At 39.6% G+C, this 23781-nt stretch overlaps 1 protein-coding gene across 4 annotated transcripts; it reads left to right on the forward strand.

The window, feature by feature from the left end:
- Positions 1 to 557: 557 nt before the first annotated feature.
- Positions 558 to 23586, forward strand: nacad (NAC alpha domain containing). 4 transcript variants are annotated; one of them, XM_079894139.1, is made up of 10 exons: positions 558 to 925; positions 6091 to 6205; positions 16451 to 21235; positions 21327 to 21578; positions 21692 to 21777; positions 22241 to 22312; positions 22421 to 22567; positions 22720 to 22851; positions 23052 to 23174; positions 23508 to 23586. In XM_079894139.1, exons 1-10 carry the CDS (start codon positions 866 to 868, stop codon positions 23520 to 23522), a joined length of 5787 nt encoding a protein of 1928 aa, XP_079750265.1. In that variant the 5' UTR covers positions 558 to 865; the 3' UTR covers positions 23523 to 23586. The 4 variants fall into 4 exon arrangements, with proteins under 4 accessions (XP_079750265.1, XP_079750264.1, XP_079750267.1 ...); XM_079894138.1 differs by having other exon boundaries at positions 559 to 925; positions 21689 to 21777; XM_079894141.1 differs by lacking the exon at positions 558 to 925 and adding an exon at positions 2808 to 2850 and having other exon boundaries at positions 21689 to 21777.
- The last annotated feature ends 195 nt before the right edge of the window (positions 23587 to 23781 follow it).

Below are 23781 nucleotides of genomic sequence, written 5' to 3' on the forward strand. Positions count from 1 at the left end.
CGGCTAGCAGTTGTGGAAAAGACATAACGAGAAAGACTACATGTCGCCTATGTGACGTCACCCCATAAAGTTGACTTACCCGTGGTTTTCACCAACCTCAATGATTTTGTCCTCTCCCTGAAAGAAGGCGGTGAAGTGCACCAAAGACACAGCCATGTTTAGCGGGATCCGTGAGCTAGTGTCCGTGTGCGAATGGTGGTGACGTTTCAAACGCGTTGAAAGCAGCGAAGAGTTGTAGTCCACAAAGTGCTCTTACACAAAGTCTAACCGCATCAAACTTCTACCCGCTAAATTGTAGCATTCTTCACACGAAAAATTATATAAAAAATTCACAGACAACATATGTTCACATTCATGGCACCATTCAAACGGGATCAGAAAATAATTATTTTCAGATTTCAGAAAATAATTATTTTCTCCCATTCACTTGCATTGACGATTTTTCAACCTAGAGGTCCACTTGGGGTTTTACGGATGGGCGGGACTTACCAGCTCTTCATAGTCTCCAAAGCCACGCCTCCTTCGAAACACGTGAACGCTCACAACAGAGTTTGCAAAGCTTCACGAGAGAAGGTCAATGTGTCAAATAACCTCATGTCTCAAAGCAGATAACATTACAATAATATTGAACGTAAACAACTTACAGAACTCTTGACTTGTACCACCTGACTGCTGCAGATTCATTTTTCCGTTGATAGTGTTGAAACACAAATCCGAGTCTGAGGACGGGAACAGCCGGGTAAAACGTCATGGGTTGCCATCTTGTAATTACGATTACGGCATGGCATAAACGCAGCATAAACTTGATGTTTTGGTTCAGGAGGAACTGTAAAAGGTGGCTGCTGCTCCTTTGCAGAGCTCAGTTATGGCCTCATGGATGGAACACGCTGATGACGTGTTGTCTACGCGAGCAGGGTGCGTGGAGGTATGGAATATGTTGTTAATGTTTTTGTTTTTTTGTTGTTGTTTGTTTGTTTGTTTTCATTTCTGCAAGCATTTAATAAAAAATGAAAAAAAAAAATATGTTGACAGGCAGGTAGGACCGTAGGACATAATTCACGGGATTGTACATTTTCTCTTTGCACCCTGCCCATATCCCTCTCATTAAATCTGGGTAAGTTTTTTCCAAATGTGCCAAATTGTGCTAAACTTCAACATCCATTTTAATTTCTTTTTTAATTTTAAAATCTGTTCACCTGCTAAAAATCTAAAAATTGGCAAGGGATGGACATTATTTAATGCCGTACATTACTGTTTAGGAACAAATCACAAGATAAAATGTGCCCGGTGCAAAATAACACCACTGTATGGAAGAATACAGTTTGGAAAACCTTTTGCTTTTAACATTATGCTACTACATTTTTTTCATGTGATATTTCTTTTATTTGTCTACTAAATAAATTATGGTCAGTAATGCATATAAATAGTTCACATTTTAGTTCATAAAGACATGAAGTACTTTTGGTCCAATGTTAGGGACAGTTGAACCTATTCTCTTATACAGTTAAAACACATTTTTAATACTCTAAAGTAAACTGACCTAATCAACTAATTTCAAATGCTAACATGTGTAACGGTGGCTGTTTCGGAGCAACAAGAATAGGATCCAGTTGCAGCAAACAATTATTCAAAGAAACATAAAAGTAAATGCAGGAAAAACTGATAAATCCAGACACGGGCAAGGAAGGCAAACAAATCTATCACATCCATAGAGGGACAACACCAGACAAAGACCATGAGAAACACGGGTATAAATACACAACAGTGATTGGCAAACAAGACACACCTGGGAACAATCAGGAACTAATCAGGGTAACTATGGTAACATAAGGCAGGCAAGACAACAAGGGAAACAAGAATTGAACAAAGGCATGAACAGAAAACTATTTTTGTTTCTACAAAAATAATTTCATTTCAGATCTTCATTGAATTCCTATTCTTTATTGTCGGCTATACAGTGGATAGTTTGCTTTTTAACAGCAGAACATCCAAGAGTTAAAGGTAACTTTTTCACTCTACTAAAGCATAAAAATACCATAATATGTTTGCATATATTGAGGAAACATGCTAAGTTCACATACTCGTTTCTCTGAAAAACACTTCTACAGCCAGTTGTTTTACTTTGAAATGTGCGTTTCCAGGCTGGAATGTTTGTTTTTGTTTTGGTCTGTGATACTGCACATTGCCAATTTGCCAACTTTCATTGTCCATTGTGCTCGTTCCTATTGCGTGTGCTGGCAACCCGTGTGAGTGCTGTCCAGTCTCAGGAGCAGGAGGCGGGAAAAACGTTGATTTCCAATATTTTGAATTGGACTGCAGTACCTATTTCGACCACTAGTTGTCATTCTTACAGACTGCACCTTTAAATAGCCCATCAGTAAATCACTTAACAATTAAGATTAAGAGTTCAAATTAGTAATAGTTCATCTGTAAAACTTTGAACAACAGTTTTAAATTACAAAAATATGAAGCAATTAAAACCTGTACAACTGTAAAAACAAAATAAATTCTGTCATGACAACGCTCTGCTGCTGCAGAGCATGTACCAAGACTTGCTACTGCAAATACATTCACAGACATTGCTGTTGCACATGTGACATGTACATTTACCCCGCAGTAGATCTAAACAGGTGGGGAATAGAGAGGGTTCTGAAAGCGAGCTGCAGACTGTTAACAGCAAACAATGGCAAGTATTTGAATGTTTGAGCAGCAAGCTCATTGGCTGCTGATGCCACAGCAACCAATCAGCTGTGCTATGTAGATAATGACATGATTGCTACCAATCAGTTAAAGACCTATCAGCCTGCACCATTCAGAGTTTCATGCCAGAACTGTAATAACATTCACTCAGTAAGTACTCACTCATTCACATACTCACTAATCAGCTTACTCTTATTCAGTTACTAATTGTGGTGTTAGATGCAGTTGTTCTTCCCAAATGTCTAGGCCTTAACAGCATCCGAGACAATAGGATTCTACAGCAGGTACAGTGTGTTTCAACTAGCACTTTTCCCTAAATTGCACGATAACACTGAAGGGCACCATGTTATGATTTATGTAAATTTTAGAGGACAGACTTAAAATCATGTTATGAATTATGTACATTTTAGAAAATCACAAACATCAAAGTTCAGTTTCACGGTCATAAATGGACAAGAAGCTATATTCAATGTTGAAGGGAGGTAGTGAAGTGAAAATCTTTCTCCTAAAAATAGACTTATCTTCAGATTAGAGAACCGTATGTCCTTTAAATTTTTCCCAATTGAATAGGACACTTCTAAGCATGTGTGGAGCAAAAATCATGGATCAGGTTTGATGCATACGCAAGTTATTTAATATGATTTAACTGTCCCTCTGTTTCAACTGTACGCTGTCTACCCTACCAGCGGAAATAATACCACCGTACCAATGGGCCATGTGTCATTGATATTTTTAGGATTCTTAATTTTAATAATTTAGTTTAATGTTCATTTTTATTATATTATGAGAAGTAGTGATAGCCAAATTAAATTATGAAAAAATAGAACTCTGGTTCGATTTAGGCTACTTCATTACTCATGGTAGCTTAATGATATGGCATTAATGAGCTCAGTCCATGTCATTTATGTCTAGCGATGACCTTTTTTTTTTTTTTTTTTTTTTTGGAAAGGCTTTTATTGAATGTTTTATGGCCAGGCAATGAGTGACATCAGTGCAAGAGAAAACAAGTTTTTTGTTTTGGCCCTTCTGTCTTCCTTACCTTGAAGGGCAGGTTGACCCAGCTTGGGTTAGTTCAGTCAGATTGCATTATGCAGGGGTGCCTCTGAAGAGCCTTGAAGAATGAAGGAAAACTGACCTCTCTGCAGGCTAGGGTAGCAGATGAGTAGCTATTCTTCCTCATCATGCATATCTCATTCTATTTTTTTCAAAATCAGGAACCATTTCAATCCTTTTAGAATGTTTTATTGAGTCTGGTGTCAAAGAACTTGACTGGCTTTAACAAAACTGTTTTGTGATACTGTAATAGCAGTAAAGACAGAATCAACTCCCTATTAATACACAATGGTTTTGAAAGTGCATTTCTGAGTAAACTGATCCATAATTTTACTAAGAAAACCTGTGACCCTTTTTTCACTGGTTTCACCTTTTTTCACCTTTTATTCAAGTTAGAGAGCCATTTTTATGTATCTGTTTTTCTTCTTCACTTTCACTTTTAATATGCATGTATTGAGAGAATTGAATCATCATTGTCTGACTGTTTCAGTAATAAAGAAAGCTATCCAGTTCCCCTAAAATTCCAGCAAAAGGTCTGGATGTTTGAAAAAGAAAGTGAGATGCAGAAAGAAAAGAAAAACTCAGGAAAGTCCCCAAGTCTTGCCAGTCTGTTGAATATTGGATTCCCTTTCTAAAGCATCCATGAGTTCTCCCTCACAGTTGCCGTGGAAACATAGCTCTGTACTCTGTAGCTAAATTTACTGCAGTATCCCTCACTCTCACTTCCATGAAGCTCAGTTTCATTGATTTAAGATGTGGGTTTTATCTCTTGTTGTTTTAAAACACAAAAAGCGTATTTCTACTGCCATACTTTTGTCATTTTAAGATACTCCAAAACTGTTTTATGAATTCATTATCAATATAACACATCATCTAACACAATATATTGTAGTTACAACAGTATCTCACTCTAACAACCTGTCAAACTCAAACAGACATATGTGTCTGTATGGGAAAAACGTTTTTCAAACTCCTGATGCTAAAACTAATGCCAGGGAGCGATTTACATGTCGTACACTCTTAAAAGAGAGAGGGAAGTGGAGAATGAGATTTTATTGTTTCTCTGCAGTATTGCTATCATGTAACTGCTTCTTGCTGGAAAAAGTCACCATGAAATCAAAATTGACAATTATCTTCATCATATATTGCGTTTTTATTATAAATGATTTATCCACACACATAGTTTATTTATTTTTTTAATTCAAGGCATTCACTCCCTCTTGCAATGACTTCACTGAAGTCGTCTTTGTTTGTTTTTTTGAGAAGCTGTTTCACTCGGATATACGTCACAATAGAGAAAAAAAGACTATCGTAACTTTCTTTTCATGCCGACTTTAAAGTCACCATGAAATGGAAATTAGAGTCTTCTCTTTTGTCTTTTCTTCCCTACTGCAACATATATCTAAGTGAAAAAAAAATGTAGGGTGGGACTTGATTTTGTTCATCGGGAATTGATTGGATGGCTGTGGTTTGCTATTGCTGTGATCTCATGTGAGTGACAGGTTACTGGAGGGGAGGGATTACTATCCCGCCCTCATGTTGGTGCACACATCATCGGAGAAGTGATGTTGTTGCGAAGTGGTGGGGACATTCATATTTTTTGATGAAAAATTATGAGGGCAAGCTAATTAAAAAATGATGTGCACGGATGAATCATTTTGCTATAAACACTGCAATATTCCAATTAAAAATAAAATTTTCCTAATAAAAATGTTCATGGGGGTTTTAACGGTCCTCCAACAGGTCTGCTTTGATGGTTTTAGAGTTGTTTTTTTAAATCAGCCACACACCATCTTAGCCAGGCTGAAGGACCAGCTTAAACCAGCTAAAACCAACCAGCTTATGCTGGTTTAAATGTTGTTTTTTTCTAGCGTGATAAGATACATTTTATTTTCATCGCACAGCATCTCTATCTGTTTGCTTGCTGTGCTTTGTATTACTATCTCCCATGCAGCCTCCAAGAGATACAGAAATCTGCTGACATCATTGTCCAAGACCCACTTGCTGAAGGGAGAGCATGAGGAAAGGAGAGAAAAAGAGAGAGGGAGGGGGAGAGCGAGGTTATGAGGCAGCACAGCAGTGAGGAAGGGAGGGGTAATGAGAGCGACAGAGAGTCCGAATGGGGCGGGCGCTCTCGTAATCAGAGAGAATACTGCAGCTCACGCTCAGATTTCCCATGCTGTTACCGGCGTGTCTCTGCAGTCCCTCTCTCTCTTTCTTACATGCACACTGACATAAATGCACACGCAGTGAACACGGATCTGTATCTCTGCACTGAGGAGACAACATCCTATACTCGTTTTCTCTGTCCTCAGTTTGCTGGCTCCTGTTTTTTAGGCAGTGCGTCAGAGACTGTGCTACACGGATATGCCCGGTGAGACTGCGCATCGGAGCGGCCCCACGCAGGGCCTTCTGGACTCTGGAGACCCACAATCAGAGCTGCCAGGACCAGGTAAGCAAATGTACACCTCACTGCATGCTACATGAGGGTCAGAGAAGGACATACACGAAGGATGCTCAGCTGAAAGCATGTGTCTAATATATTTATCTGATAGAATAGTGAGCCACACCTAGAAACATCATCCAGCATTGTCCGAAAAGAGAATTGTGTGCGATAAGTGGTTGTAGTACAAACACACACACACACACACACACACACACACACAAACACTCCTCCTTCCTGCCTGTAATTACAAGAGCATGACACAGCATCACTCTCAGGACCCCAACATCAGTTGCAATCAAGGCTGTTTAGGACAAGTGCATAGGTGTCCATAACATGCCTGCATGGAATAACACTGATCTGATGTAACATGTTACTTTGAGATAAGATATTGATGCTATTTGTTTGTCTATTTGTCGAGGGAATGACACCCATATGTTATGTACGAAAAATAACAAATATCATCGTCAGAGAAGACAGTTGACTTTCCTGATTGTGTGTGTATATTTGAACTACATTAAACCGAGCATTAACATAAACAGTATTTATCATTCTATTTTGTGATAATGGTAGGTGGTGACATTTTGGGCACATGGTCCTTGATTTATCACCAATCAGTAAAGTTAAATGTCTTGGTGCAGTGAATGCACCAAAGTTAGTATGCTTAAATGAATACTATCTTCACCTTCAACATTGATTAATTGGCAAAGAAAGTACAATCTGCAAAAAGGCATGGAATTTTCCAGTAAGCACACAGACGGGCACGTGTATGCGTGTGTTTGAATGAGTGGAAAGATTGCCCTAAAAAAGAGAACCCTCATGTGTGACAGTTTGTCGGCACTATCTTTAGATAACTGAACTAATAAGGAGGAGACCTGGGACAACGGGCTAGTAAAATCTGTAGTTGTCTCAGTCAACTCCGTCTCTAAATCAGATGTGTGTTGAACTGGGCATCACAAAACAGTATGAGGCACGATGGGACAATAATGTTTGTTTAGTGGTGATAAGGGTGTGGTATTCAATAGCTGTGTGGAATATGACAGCATTTTTTAGGCCTGCCAGGCGATGTTGCTGTTCTGTGTGTAATTTCTATTGTCAGAATTAAAATTTACTTTTTTGTGCTCAAAAAAAGAATCCGTGCATCAGCTATGATACACACACTTTTGTTACAAAAGCAAGTGCTTTCCATTTCTGATTTATCGCTTTATTCACATTAATATTTGAAGGCACTGTGAAAGTACCAGACATGTTCTTTTAATTGAATAATGCGTTGGCACAGTGTAAGAGCTAGATAAGCTAAGTGGATGTTGATCGGGTTTGCTTGGCCTGCTTCTATTCAGTCCCTCTCAATTACATCACAAGCACATACCAAGGAATCAGATAGGATAGACATTAGATCGTCAGACAATTGGGGTTAATGTGTGTCAACAAGGCCAGTTCCATACATATAACCCACTTTGAAACTTCAACGTTTTTATGAAAATATAATCAAAGCCTTATTTGTTGACAAGTAGCATATTGCACCCGACACTAGAGATCTGCCATCGGGGGATCTATTGTTAAGATAACATGGATGTTTCATCATTTAGATTCACTTGTCTCTAAGGACAATGCATTGTTCAGTCAGCCACTGCTTCATAAAGCCTCATTACCATTTTGTTTTAAATCTAAACAATGCATCTCATTCTTCAGCATAATAATTGTCAGTGCATAGAATTTAATGTTTGACGTATATTGAAAGCAATGGAAAAGGAAACATTTTATAGAATGCCCCTCTTGCATCAGATATTCCTCACCCGACTTGCAGTATTATGTACAATGTAAGAGCATGGCATTTGAAACTGTGTTTGGAATGTTGATGATGTTTACTCACTTCCATGGTTCCAGTTCATGTATACCAGTAAAATCACAGATTTTTAGATTTTGGATCCAAAGAGGTCAACTTTAGCACCACCTTGCTCATCTACCTGGCATACAGCAGGGGTTTGAGAGTGAAGGGCACTCAAGAAAGAGGTCAGACACACATACAGAAACATAACTCCATCTGTTGTTTCATTTGAGGAGGGCCTCGAGCAGGTGTAACTTGGAATAGGACAACGTGTGCAAAACTTGCTCTGGAAACATACACGCAAACAAACAAAAAAAAGCTTAATTTGAGCTGGATCCTGTTTCAGAAAATGTCATATTTTTGCATTCCGGTATTGTTTTTAAACGATCCGGCATTAGCAAGTGCATTACATGATGACAGTGCGCGCACACGTGTGAGACAGACTGAGCGCAAGTTTTTTGCAGATGTATTTGGAGGTTATGTTTTGCTATTGGCTCTCAACATATATTTTTGACCAATCAGCTTGAACCAATCAAGTTCAAAATCACTCTCATTGGTTTGTGCTTACTAATTATTTTGTGCGTGTGCAGCAGAAAGTTTGGAGAGAGTGTAGCTATATACCTGCCAAATTTTTTTTAATAAGAAATGTTAATATCGGAAAAATGTCAAAGACATTCAAGCATATTTTCATTGTTCATATCTGCGAGTAAAGCTGATCCCGAGAGATCCAGAGAAGACGGAACTGCACCCTTACAACTAATACCAATCAGGATAGCTGAAGACACAAGCAACAGGAGTTAGATCAGAAATCGCTGTAATGAAAGATGCAACAACGTTGTTGGTGAGAGAATATCACTGATCAACTGAATGATATTTGGTCTCAATGTAAACAAAATACGTGATAGAATAATACACTAGGGTGTAGGGCCATGCAGAAACTTGTGAATGATGTTATTATACTTGTGCCATCACCTTTTAGTGATGTCATTGTATGTTACGGAAAAACTGAAATTGAAAGGTCAGGGTCGGTAACAGCACCTTTACATTTTTGTTTTGTATCCGGAAATTATTAATTTACAAATTAAGCTGTGCCCATAAATGATTTTGCTGTGCAAATGACGTTTTGAGGCAACAAAGGCCCCTCTCACTTGGCACACACACACACACACACACACACACACACACACACACACACACACACACACACAATGACTGCTTTGCATACAGCTCCAAAACAGTGCTGCCTTGTGCAGAAAACACAAGGCATGACGTTATCTTTTTGAATCGTGACTAAGCAGAACAATCAGCCTATAGTCTCACACAAACATACTGTTAAAGGGGGGGTGAAATGCTATTTCATGCATACTGAGTTTTTTACACTGGTAAAGAGTTGGATTCCCATGCTAAACATGGACAAAGTTTCAAAAACTAAGTTGTACGTTTGAAGGAGTATATTTGTTCCAAAAATACTCCTTCCGGTTTGTCACAAGTTTCGGAAAGTTTTTTTCGAGTATGGCTCTGTCTTACGTAAGATAGAGCGGAATTTCCTTATATGGGTTCTAAGGGCACTTCTCCGGTAAGATCGCGGCCGCGCGCGCACTCGTAGACTAGAGCAAGAGAGTGAAAGCAGTTCGCCATCAAAGCGCCCTGCCCGGCTTTTGGGAAGTCAATGTCACCAAAGAAGTGTGTTTTTGGTTGCCAGGGCAAGACAACCCTGCACAGATTCCCAAAAGAACCCAGCGTTAAGGAACCCGTGGATGGAGTTTGTTTTCCTGAGCATAAACGGAGTTGTGTAACTGTTTGTTCCCTGCATTTCGACGATGATTGTTTTATAAACAAAGCCCATATCGACGGATTTGCAGATCGTCTAATCGAGCAGTCACAATGATAAAGGTTCGCGGTCGTGCGTTGGAACCGGACGGTGAGTAAAACTGTTTGTTGAACAAATGTCTCTGTGTGTTGTCACTAGCTTGGCGCGTTAGCACAGCTAAGCTTCGCCCACAGGGCCCGCCCCCAGCCGCTCGGTTTTTTCCGGAAAGACTCGGTACAGTCTATCTTTCTGTTAAAAATTTAATAAAACAAAAGACTTTTTGGAGATATGAAGGATGCAATATTACTCTATAGGTACTCAAGATTAACAGGAGATTGAGTGAAAATGAGCATTTCACCCCCCCCTTTAAGTATGCACATAAATGTGCGATTTAGCTCAAATGGTTTAGGTGATGTGTATACACAATGATATACATTATTATGGCCCAATAAGATGGATCTGGCCTGTGGTGATGTTTTTAGGACACAGAAGGAGAGATGAGTGGGAGGGTAAGTAAGATGGTGATACAGAGAGGAAAAACAGAGAGAGGAGTGAAGAGAGTGAGACACGTCATGAGAAGGGCAAAAAAGACAATGGCCAAATGAGAAGGTTTTGGTGATAATCCACATTTAGTCTGTTGTAAGGTTATTGTAATGCTGGGAGAATTTAGGAGATTAAAGCGAGAAGGAGGAAATAATAATAATGGAGCTAATAACGGCTCCATTTTTCTACCGACAAACCTGTCAGATAATAGTGCAGTGGGTGAAGACAGGAACTACTCTGTGATAATCATGTTAGAAAAATTCAACACATACAAATAAAATGCACTGAATGTCATGCATTGGTTGAGTGTAATGAGCAACATGACTATCACAGCCTGTTGCAGCTATGAAAGCTGACATTCCCATGCTCTTCAACAAAGTGTTAAGATATTTTTAAACAATTATCCTCAATCAATTATCTTAGTACATGTACTCACACTTACACTTCCTTGTTAAAAAATGTAGCATACGGTATGTTTTGCATGTTGGGACTAGTATGGGATGCTGGTTGCTGGTCCCCATCATGGGAAGCGAAAGTGCTGGTGGACCAACTACACAAACTGAGTTTGAGACTGACTTGAGAACAGTATGATTATGCTGCTCCACCAGTCAGACCATCACTATGACAGCTCTAAGCAGTATAAACCAGCCTGGATTTTTTTCAGCATCCTATTCTAATTGTCTTTTTTAACTTTTCCATCCTTCATGTAAATACATTGTGTGTGTATCGCAGCGATGTTAGAAATCTAGAGAGGAAAAAGAGATTTCTGCTGACACTGCTGCTTATTTTGCTCTTTTTAAAATCCATGCTGTCACTCTGAGTTTACCATGCAGGCAAAAAAGAGCCTTGTTTCCCAAAGACGTCCAATTACTCCATGGACATTAAAATGCTCCCCACGGAGCTGACAGTTCAGGCCTCTTCACACCCCCACCAAAAACCCTCACTGTCCTGAATAGAAGTATAATAGTTTATATTACAGACAGTTCATGATATCTTTAAGTTTGATCAATCTTAGTGGAAAAGCTTATGTAGAAACACTGATACCAAATGTCAGTGCTTGAAGTGGAAAAAATAAAGTGTTGTTACTAGGGATGTCCCGATCAGGTTTTTTTGCCCTCGAGTCCGAGTCATTTGATTTTGAGTATCTGCCGATACCGAGTCCCGATCCGATACTTAATACATAAAAAAAGAATAAAGAAGAGCGAAAAAACAGATCCAGGATGTTCCTTATTTTTTATTTAATTCACCTTATTTTAACATTCAACAACTCTGTTAACAAACAGAGCACTTCTGTGAGGTAGCTTGAACAATCAAGTAATACATAAATTCTTCACTTTTGGACTTAGTGCAACAGTAAATATAAAAAAAGTCTAATATATAAACAAATAGCACCTCAACTTAAAATACCCGGCAGGCATGTAAACAAATAAAAAATAAAAGTGCTACAGTGTTTGCAAAGCCAGTAATGTGCTTTTAGGAACTGCACTCCTAACTCTTACACCGGTTTCACACTGCACTGTTAGCAGAGCGTGCAGTGCGTATTTTTTTCGCCCCCATGTTACCAGATTAAACCAGGCTTTAGAGCATTCACACCGCGCGCAGAGGCGGCGCGGCAGTGCGTATAGCAGAGCAGAGCAGAGCAGGAGTGCCGCGATCGTTTCGGCGCCGAGTCTATTTTTGCTGCGCCGCTTTTGCTGAATTAAAGTGATAATACATTGATCATGGCCAAAATACACCACAGTTTTATCCAAAAAGTGCATTGATGATATCTATTGTGTTTTAAAAAGTCAATCAAATGACCAACAGCAATTTAAAAAGAAAACAAATGTCCAAAAACAAACTTGTTGCCATAACAATAAAATCAAAGATGAAACAAAAGTTATATAAATGAAATTATTAATAAAATAAGCTTCTTGACAAGTCTTTTCTCTTAAATGTATTTGAAAACGAAAAAAAGCAATGCCAACTTATCCATTATGGAGTACTCTGTCTGACTCTGTAGCCTACACAACCCGCGGTTCAGCCGCGCGTGACAAACGCTGCCAGTGTGAAAGCAAAACGCACGTGTCCTGCTCCTGCTCACCATACGCACTGCTCCTGCGCTGCTTACTAATGGGCCTTTCACACAGGACGCGGTATGCGCGGCGCTTGCCGCTGGGTTCAGCGTTGCCCTTCAGATACAACGCGATTTTATATACTTTAATATCTGAATCAAAACAAGAATCATGAAGTCAGCTCTTTTTTAGAATAAAACATTTATTCAAACATTAAACCTGAAACTAAAAAACAAATTATATATATACACACTACTAGCCGTTCATCCATTTTGATTTCCGTGCTTGTTTGGATCCCCCGATTCTATTGGCCGCGCTGGTAATCGTCACAGAGCGCAGCGGCAAAAGTTGAACTATTTTGAACTTTGACCGCGGCGTGCGCGTGAGCACGCCAATGATGCGCACCGCTGCGCTTGCGCTTTGGTCGACGCAGCAACAAAACGTCCTTGCGCGGCGCAGGCCATTGAAATGAATGGGTTTTATAGCGCAGCGCCGCGCATACCGCGTCCTGTGTGAAAGGCCCATAACGCGTGCAGTGTGAAACCGGCGTAACTCTGTGCCACCGCATAAATATTGATGTGTTAAAAAATAATGAGAATATATATATCCGAGTCCTGATCGGGAGGTAACGTCCGATTCCGATCGAGTCTGAAAACACGTGATCGGGCCCGATTTCCGATCATGTGATCGGATCGGGACATCCCTAGTTGTTACTCATCAAAGGGGTGAACCAATCATTTGTTTACAAAGTGCTATGGGAAGACAAACTATCTTTACTTAACATTTTCTTATACTGAACATGTTAATTTCCTGTCGTCTCTTGGAAAGCCAGGTTTTTCCTAATATCTGTCATCATTAGCAGAAAACATTTTACACACGGGGAAAACCAATTGTTTAGTCAGTAATTCAAGAAGGTCCATACTTTAAAGCTCTTGATTCTAACTTGTACTTGGCCTTATGAAAAAGTAATATAGTTCTTCTAATTGTTTAAATATAGCATTGTTACAATAAGAATATAATGCAGGTAAGGCCATTGATGGCTCCTTATTACCATGCTTAGGGCAATGTTAACTTTACTTTTATCTATGGGATGTTTACGAAAAATAGCAACCTACACCGTTAGAAACTATAGTTACGACATACCACAGTTGTATATCTTTAGTGAAAAATCTATTTCCCTTACAGATTATCTAGCCATTATAGCCTGAATTCTACAAGTTAGTCAAAATTTACCACAATAAATACAATAGAATGTGATCAATTCTAGTAAAGTAGGTCATGAGTAGTTTAAAAAGCTTTCTAATTTAAGTTGGTGCAGGATGATGTTTTCGTCAGTCTTTTTAGTGGCTGTTTTTAGATCATGTTCAACTTTCTCTGTAGCGTTTTACATTCTCAATAGAATTGGAATGGGTTGCACATTTATTATCAGTGTCGCGATATGAACGGCTTGTGCAAATCTTATCGCACTTTTGGAGCACGCTGGTGAACGTGCCTACAGTGATTCGCGTGCAAAATTAAACAATTGGGCTTCAGTCAAGTTACAGTCATTTGCGCAGATAATTGATCTGTTTAGTTCATACAGCTTATAAAAGCTCAGAACGCGCAATGTATACAATTCATTAATAGCCTGATTCAATATTTTGGTGTGGCTTGCCAGAGTACCGGCAACATGCGAGAAGTTCTGGTATGCAAGAAAAAGTGAGGGAACACTACAGGTTAAAATACAGATGTGCCGGTACTGCGTACTGGTGTGTACCAGCCCACTTCAAGCACTGCCAAATGGATATCCATCACAACTTAACCCTTATATGACCTTAGTTTCCTGTTTACACTCAGTGCATTTGGGGTCTATATGACCCCAAAGATGCACAGAGCTTTTGTACAAGAAATATACATTTTAATAATACAAATTATATATCATTTTTTTCGTTTACTTCTCATCTATATTTTTATGCTGTGTTTTGGGGGATATGAAGTACTTTTTTACCTATTTACTGCAAAATTCCTCAACTACACCATTAGCATACGTATGAAATATAACATTTTTATGAAAAAAACACATTTATGATGATCAAATTTAAATATGAGTTGTTTCTGGATATTGATCTAGGTGTTAGATGCAGAATTCTGCCATCTGGTGGTTAGATGTTTTTTTGTAGATAATATAGTTTTAGCCACAAAGTGTAATTACCATATACTTCCAGCAGAGGCCCCATAGAGATCCATTCATTTTTCTGGATGTGACTTATTGCTCTTATAACAACTTTTTTGATGAATTATATATTTAAACATTTTAAAATACATTAAATCAGTATTGTGTCAAAGTTTAGAATTTTTTTTTTGTTGTTTGAGGTCTTTTGAAGTGTCTTGTTATTGCAATAATGCTATATAAATTTGCAATAATGTCACATAAGTTGCCACTAAAAGAAACTACTTGATTGCAATTGCATATTATTTCAATAATAGAAATGTATAAAATGATTAACTTTAGAATAAGAAATAAATAATAATAAAAAAATAAATAAATAAAAAAACAGTAAAAAAACAAAAAAAACAGCTATAGGCGGATAGGAATAGGAGTGAAAGTAAACACACTGTGTGTCTGTGTGTGTTTGTGTGCATGCACGTGCATGTGTGTGTGTGTAATCATGCTCATTCCACATTTTTTTTTTCTCTAGTACCAGGCCTTCATTTATGTGTTAACATTTTTAGATTCATGCTGGAATTATTGATTTTATTTACCAATTTCAATAAAAATGCTCTCTTTTGCAGTCACACTTGTTTGTTTGTGTTTGTCTCTCTGTGTATGTGATCTGTGTGTAGTCATGTTCTTTCCACGCTGCATTTGTGCTCCCATACCATACCTTCATTTATGTGTGAAATTTTTTAGATTTATGCAGAAATTATTGATTTTATTTCCCAATTTCTATAAAAATGCTCTCTATTGCAGTCACACCTCTCTCTGTCTGTGTGTGTATTTGTGTCTGTGTGTGTGTGGGCGCATATGTGTGTGTGATAATGTTCATTCCACATTGCATTAGTGCTCTAGTACCAGGCCTTCATTTATGTGTGAGAATTTTCAGATTTATGCTGGAATTATTGATTTTATTTGTCAATTTCTATAAAAATGCTTTCTATTGGAGTCACACCTGTGTGTGTGTTTGTGTGCGCGAGCATGTGTGTGTGCAAGTGATCATGTTCGTTCCACATTGCATTTGTGCTCGAGTACCAGGACTTCATTGTGGTATTAAAATTTTCAGATTTATTCTGGATTTATAGATTTTTTTTGACAAATGAAAAATAAAAACCCATTTTTTCCCGATTTTCCCATTCATTTCAATGTGGGGTCATATTGACCCCAAAGGTCATGAGTGTGACTTTTTTTTTTACATGCCTTTAGAACAACCGAATCAAGCCCAGTTTTTTTGTGTGTGTATAGATAGATAATGTAGGAAAAGTCACCTAATTTTACTCCACTGAGATGAAGGGAACCATTTTTTTTAATGAAAGAAAAGTCGCTTGGGGTCATATTGACCCCAAAGGACAAATGAGGGTTAAGTATTTTTTGGCCTGTACTGTTATCCCACCCTATATTACACTACTTTTGGATAGAGCTGCTAGTTGTCATACCTTAGAAAACTGGAATTAATTTGTTTTGCTGGATTTATTGCATACAGTCCACTTTAAAACACTTTATAGCTGCAGTTCAGATGACCTTTTGCAATACTGTATTGAATATTTCATACAGTGACATTTAAGTGGGACTACTAAGAGAGGATTCATGTTTGGGGCAACATAGATGGATTAAAAAAATCAGTTGGATGTGTCCAGTTTGAAGTGATTTTATTAGGCATTTTCAAAGAAAGATTTTATCAAATTATCAAAATGTTTCTGTTTGCTGTAAACAGTGTAAATATTTTAGATAGAATAGATCCATGCAGAAATGTCAAATTCAATAAATCTATGCATGTTTTCATATTTGCAGCTAAATGTAATAATTATTTTTCATCCAATCTTAGATCTCTCTGGTCAAACATCCAGCTCTTCAGCCTCAACTCCAACAGACAGTGCCTCCAGTCCTTCTCCCAGCACCCCTCCAAAACTCTCCCCACTATGTACTCCTTTTGGACCCCGTCTGGTAATGGCCAAACCAACCACTTCTCCTCGCCCACAGCCTGAGGGTGCAAGCTTTGAATTAGAAGGGCATTCTGGAACTTTCGGCCGACCAATGGGGCGGTTTGGGAGAGGAGGCTGTAGACGAGGTCCTATGAAAATGGAACGGATCAAAGTCCTAACTGGATCAGAAATAGAAAGTGACTTTCAAGAGCCAGAGACCATGGACTCAAGGGTGGTAATGGGGCAAGAGGCTTTGCTTAGAAACATGGAGACACAGAGTGGAATGCTGCTAGGAAAACAGATAGGTCAAGAAATGTCTAGTTCAGGACACCAGCCCTCAGAACCCTCCAAGAAAGGTCATATCGGGCTGGATGAAAAGGCAAAACTAGACACTGGTCAGGTGAGTTCTATTGTAGATCAGGGTAAGAGTTTTACTTCAGTCCCAGAACAGGAGAAAACCATAGGTCAGACACTTGAAAGTCAAGTCCTAGAGTCCAAAGTGAGAGATGCCGAATTGACAGACAGCAGTACTCTTTTCCCAGACAATGAGGGAGAGCCATTGTCTTTATCTCAGGGTGAAGTGCCTTCCTTGTCATTTTCCGAGCCTCCCTATGTTGTTGACCCACAACGCATTGGTGTCCTTCCAGGACTGGATCCTGATCGCTACTATACAGCCCCTTCCACCCCCATTAAGATGGCTTACTGCTCACATCTCAAGCAACAATGGCGCCCAGGGAGCCCGAGCCAAAGTCCGGGCTCTCCAACTGATGAGTCTGATCTGTGCTCCCCTCCTACCTCTCCCTCTGGCTCCTACATGACTGCTGAGGGAGGCAGCTGGACCTCGTACACCTCCAGCACCTCCCACTCCTGCTCCCCAAACTTAACAGCTGAGACAGAGTTGCAAGAAGCTCCTGCTTGCTACGTTGGGTCCCTCTCAGAGATAGGCGATGAGCTTGGAGATGAGCGAACTGGTAACGAGAGAGATATATGCCTGGATAAACCTGATATGCCAGAGTTGCTGGAAGATGTGGCCTGTGAGGTGGATATACTAACAAGAGACACATGTAGACCTCATTGGGTGACAGAACAAGTTTCTATACAAGAGAGCAGCAGCAGCAGCAAGAGAAACACAGACTACCAACAGGACACAGGGATGCCCGAGGGCTCTCTGAGGCCTAGAGATTTCCAGAGAGCCCCTGATGCAACTCAAGGCTTTAATGATCCACATTACAGTCTTGAAATGAATTTCAATGCCTGTTTCTCAGAGCCATCTTTGAGCCTGGATCCCCATCTAACACCAGAGGATAATGCAACTTCTGCACTTGATGCAGAAAACAAAACCCCTGTCACCCACTCTCCAGAGACTGTAGACGTAGACAGTAATAGTGTATATCTTGAGATAGGATCCTCTGCCCCTCTGTTCCATGGCTACTCTAGGGAGGATGGGCCCGAGAGTGATGCAATGATTCCTGCTTCTATGTTGCCTTTCCATGGAAGCCTGATATTCCAGGCAGATTCCATGGATATAACCCTGTTCCCCACAGATGACGAGCAGGGAAATGACGTGGATGCATATGCTGCTGGAGAGGAGGAAGCCGATGTAGATGAGTATGATGATGAGGATGAGGATGATGAAGATGAGTGTGATAATGAAGATGTGAATAATGTCGATGATGCTGAGCAGAAAGAGGCAGCTTTAAGGGGTGAAAGAGGAGTGGAAGACCCAAATGAAGATGACACCTCTGCATCTTTTCTAAATTCCCTTTCAGAGAACTCAATAAATGAGGGTGTAGATGAGTCCTTTGCTTATCCAGATGACACTGAGGAGTCAATTGATTCCACATCTTATAACGGGGATGAAGATGACCATCTGTACTGCACAGAGAAGCATGCTGAACTCTCCCAACAGTTCCCTGGGCCAGATGAACCTGTGCAGTCAGTAAGCCATGCAAAACCTGAATCCTCTGGCAGTGAGAGCGAAATGGAGATATCCTCCGAATCATCTGAGCTTCTACATGTAGAATTGCAAGAGATTCTGCCAGACTGTAATGTGCATGATGAAAGTGTAATTGCACAACAAATTTCAGAAAAAAAGTTGTTGAAGGGTGAGCTTTCAAAAGGATTGACTGTACAGATCAAAACAATGGATGAGCAAGGCAAATTGAGTACAGATCCCTCAACAGTCATGGTAACATCAGAGACAGGACAGCAGATCCCCACAGATAATCCAACATCATCTGTTGATCAAGACAATGTAAAGCAAGATTATAGTACAAATGAATCCTGTGGTGCAGGTGCTGCAGCTGCTGACATGTGCTACGAGACTAACGTAGGTGATAGCCAGGAACTGGATCATAAAAATGGAAATAGCTTGGAGTTGATTGACACATCATTGCAGCTAGCTGAAACTGCAACCAATGACCTAAATAAGGGAGTCCCCCAATTAACATACCTGGATGAATGCAGCCCCACAAACATTCCAGTTTGTGCCTATCCTGAACTGTGTGAGGTACCTGATAACTTAACTTCAGCTGATGTTTTACCATTTGAAGGTTCCATAAATCAAGATAATCTGACAGAGAATCAACCTAGCAATGATGATGTAAACCATAGCTCTCAAAATATGTCCTGCTCCACATACAGCAGACTTGTAATTTCACCAAAGAAAGAGAACTCTGAGAGCAGCATTACAGAAAGGGAACTTTCCTCTGAGAGTTGGACATCAAGGGATCCCTTGTCTTTAGGTGAATGCTGTGACTTTGAGGCTGAAAACCTGCTCATGTGTGAGATGGCAAGATCAGTGCACAGTAAGGGTTTGTCTGTGGCTCATAATATTGCCACTGGAGAAGACATCATGGGTGACGATGAGGACAACAACCGATATTGTGACCTCCAAGAGAAGATGACTGACATTGATGTTGGTGTGGTTGAGTCAAACATTGCCAGCTGGAGATCGATTCAAGATCTTTCAGAGGCAGGAGGGGGTGAGGATGATGCAAATAACCTTCAAAATCCAGAGAGCAATCCACTCATACACTGCAGTTCTGATAAGGGTCTGGTGTCATCGTGGAATGATCCAGAAAAAACTTGCATACCCCTAATTTTGAGTGGTCCATCAGAACTTGCATTGAATATGCTTTCAGATGATGGGAAAGATGTGAAAGATCAAACTCCAAATACAGACTTCAACATTCCAGAGGATTTCTCTTCAGACACAATAAGGAGGGAACGTGCTGAAATAACTTCTGAACAGCCTCAGGATCTGGAATCTTGTCAAGAACATGATAATATCGCATTATCATCAACCATTTCCCATGATCTCTGTGGATCTTCTTCAAAAACACACCTTTCCAACCAATCAGATAATCTTGGCCTAGTTTCAAACCAAGGCCATTCAAATTCTCAACAAATTACCCAAACAAACACTGACTCGCAAAACAAGCTTGCATTCAATTTGCAAGGGGGATCGTTTGGCACCTTCACATTCAGAAAGAAACCAACTGATATAAAGACTGTTGACTCCTCAGAAGCAACAGTTCTCCAACAGAGTTCTGTCTCACATAAAGGAACAGCAAATTCCAATGATGGGGCTTCAATTGAGGTTATGGTTGAGAAAGTATTTCAATTGAGAGCAAACATCAAAAATGAAACCGTAAAAGATGAACCTAAACGCACTGACAGACAACAACTTGAACAAGAGACCACAACTGGCCCTCTGGATCAGGAGAGAGAGAAAATTGACTCACTTGAGAGGACAGAAAAAGGAACAAAAACATGTCAAAAGAGAGAGGCACAAGATTTTACAGAGACTCTTTCATTTCTGGAACAGAACAAAAAGTTTGGTGATTCAGATAAATCAGGACTTTCTCAAGCTGAAAGTGATGAGGCAACACTAAAAACAGCACAGAATGCTAATTCAGGGCATGCCACAAAACCAAAGGTAATTGATCCCCTTAAAACCAGCATTGCTGTTTTAGCCTCAACGGATAATAAAAAGATCCAGTGCCAAGGAAAGGAAATAGAGACTACAGGTAATCAAGCGGCAAGCTTTGATATATATTCAATGAGAGAGGAATTTGGTGAAACCCAGCGTAAAGAGGATGTCTCTAAAGCAGAGAACACTGAACCTGTTCAAACACCAGAACAGTCAATTTTTAACTCTCCTGACCCTAGCTGTATTGATCCAAATGAGTCTGTTCATACAGAGCCAGTGGTTGCAACTCAGACGACAGACCTTACAAGACCAGATGGGCAGAAAGAACTTTCAGACAGTTCTTTGAGCAGTGTAAGTTTGACAGAAAGCACAAGAGACATCAATGACAATCACGTAAGGGGCAATTCATCCCTCAGGGTGGACAGCTCAGAACAAGACAGGGTCTCTCCCACATGTTCATACACAGTTATCCAGGAGGAGGATCTCTCTACCCCCATTCAGGAGTCACAGCCTGTCCATAACATTTCCCAAACATCTGCTATCTTCTCACATATTCAACCAGCTCCAGACAACAAACCCAGCCAGCCTAACTCTGAAAGTCCCCTTCCAACCACTGGAATATGCAGTATGGAATTAGCTGCATGGGAATCTGTGGAACAAACACAGACTTTGCTTCTTATTCAAGATGCGTGCCATCATGAAAGTCAGAGAACAGCCATGACAGCAAAACCATGCAGACGTGAGAACCCTCCAGGTAAACTTTTTTTCTTTTTTCTTTAGGTTTTTTTTTTCATCCTAGGAATTCCTAGTATTTAACTATATACATGTCATGTGTTTGTCTTTAGTATGTATGGGACACCAAACAGAACAGTGCCAGCCCACAACATCCATTGGAAAGAATGACAGTACCCCTGCCCAAAGAACACTGAATCAGTCAGATGAAAGAGAGACCCTAACCTGCATCAGTCCAAGACCAGACTCCTTGGTAAAAACTCGGCAAAACCAAGCTGAGCGACAGAGTATAGAGCAAGTTATATACCCAAATAGCTACAGATCAAAAGGCCCAGAGGACGTGGATCACCCCTTCAAAAACAACAGTATGTGCATCATCTGTTTAGCCATAAGGCATTAAGCATCTCTCTCAAGTATCTTTATGGCTTCTAGTAAAGCAAAGCAGTTTTAGTGTTTAATTTGTTCTGTCTTTTAGTAGGTTCAGGTAATGAAACAGACAGTGATGGTTCAGTGCCTGAGCTTGAGGAACCCAGTGGGACATTGCAGAGAACCTCAAATCCACAGGTGAACTGTAGATTGATGACCCACCACCACCTTAAACTGCAGTACAGATGTAACCCACACACCAAAACAATTATTTGGCTTAACTTCATTCAACTCAATAAAATTACACATCAAACTATCCCAGCTGAGTATCTTAGTGAACAATTAGCTAAAATAGGAGAAGCGCATGTTAGCATACTCATTTTTATTAGTTTTAGCCAATTAGCTAAAATAGAAGCGCATGTTAGCATACTCATTTTTATTAGTTTTAACCATATGTAATGTAACGAAAAATGATTGTACTGTAATTTGCTTTTTGAGTAAAGCAACATGCATTGCATACTTTATCTTGTATGTGTCATTGCAAAGTAAAATTATGCAGCATTTTATTCAATGTTTCTATCTAGTTGAGTGTACTGTATGAACAATGTTAGGACCTACCATGCTCTCTTTATACTTCATATTTTCATTTTTTCTCTTATAGTTATCACATTCTCCTGCCGATGAGTCTGTCAGCAGAGCCAAGCAGAGTCGAAGTGAGAAAAAAGCACGAAAGGTGGGACTGCACATCTACAAGCACATTTCATTCAACTTTAAAACTCACTGTACTGTGCACAAAATCTCTGACATACTCTCTTTTTCTCCATGTGGTTGTTATAACAAGGCGATGTCAAAGCTTGGGCTGAAACAGATTCACGGAGTGACACGCATCACTATTCGGAAGTCCAAGAACATTCTCTTTGTTATTACACGTCCAGATGTGTTCAAAAGCCCTGCCTCAGATATTTACATAGTCTTTGGAGAGGCCAAGGTTGGTCTTCTCTATAAAAAAAAAAACAATGCAATAAAAAGCTGGCTACAAATTCCTACAGAATTCCTTGCAAAATGAATGTTTAAATATTTATATCTTGATCTGTGTTCATTAATCTGGGCTTCCGGTCTGTCTCTTCTTCTCTTTGTAAGATCGAGGACCTCTCACAGCAGGTACACAAGGCTGCGGCAGAGAAATTTAAGGTTCCTCTTGACCCCTCACCTCTGCCATCAGATATCACTCCAAGCCTGACCATAAAAGAAGAGAGTGAGGAAGAAGAGGAGGTATGAATCCTTCATTTCCTCCATGAAAGGAAACATTTAGTCATTATTTACTCACCTTCATTCATTTCAAACCTTTATGAGTTTCTCTCCTCTATGGATGAAATAATACCAGAAGTAAATAATGACAGAATTTATTTTTTTGGGCGAACCTGTATGCTTGAATGAATTAAGGTGAACAACATTCTCTTTCTGTTTGTAAGCTGGATGAAGGTGGGCTGGAGCAGAGAGATATCGAGCTGGTGATGGCACAGGCCAATGTATCTCGAGCTAAAGCAGTCCGTGCACTGCGCCACAACAAGAATGACATCGTCAATGCCATTATGGTAAGCGATTGCTTTTGTATTAAACATTCAGCATTTGTACATCTAGTGTTATACTTAATTTACACTAGATTTCCTCCAGTTCAAAATCCCATAAAACTGCACTATAAGAGAGTCCCTCTTACGTGTATTATGCTTCTTTTGGACCTCCCATGAACTTCTTTTGTGCCTAAATTAAACCATCCTGAACCCTCCTTTTGGCATTTTTAACTGTGAAGACATAATTTAGTCTCTTATTAAATCAGTGATACGGTTTACACGTTTTAAATACAGCGATAGTTCACAAACACACCCTGTGATTGCTATTGATATTTCACCTTTTCTGTCTGTTCTTAGGAGCTGACCATGTAAGAAAGGAAAAGACATCTTCCCCAACCCTTGCGTGTTTTCTTTCCCAAATAATGCTGCTATACTGCACCCTCCTGCTGAAATAAATCTGTTACAACCAGAGCTGTTCGTTTCCCAACATTATCTACAAATCACATAAATGCACCTTACAGACAAAAATGTATAGCCATACATTTTGAACATACACACTTTTAATATTGCCTTAATGGTACAGATGGTAGATCAGAGGAATGTAGAAATAAAAGCTTATGTCCTCAAAATT

Source organism: Squalius cephalus (genome assembly GCF_949319135.1).
Source record: "Squalius cephalus genome assembly, chromosome: 15".
Taxonomy (NCBI): Eukaryota; Metazoa; Chordata; class Actinopteri; order Cypriniformes; family Leuciscidae; genus Squalius; species Squalius cephalus.

Coding starts and splice junctions, on each gene's coding strand:
- nacad (XM_079894138.1), top strand. CDS start 866: ATGGCCTCATGGATGGAACACGCTGATGACGTGTTGTCTACGCGAGCA. Junction 926..6,090: donor CGCGAGCAGGGTGCGTGGAG/GTATGGAATATG, acceptor CCTGTTTTTTAG/GCAGTGCGTCAGAGACTGTG. Junction 6,206..16,450: donor ATCAGAGCTGCCAGGACCAG/GTAAGCAAATGT, acceptor ATCCAATCTTAG/ATCTCTCTGGTCAAACATCC.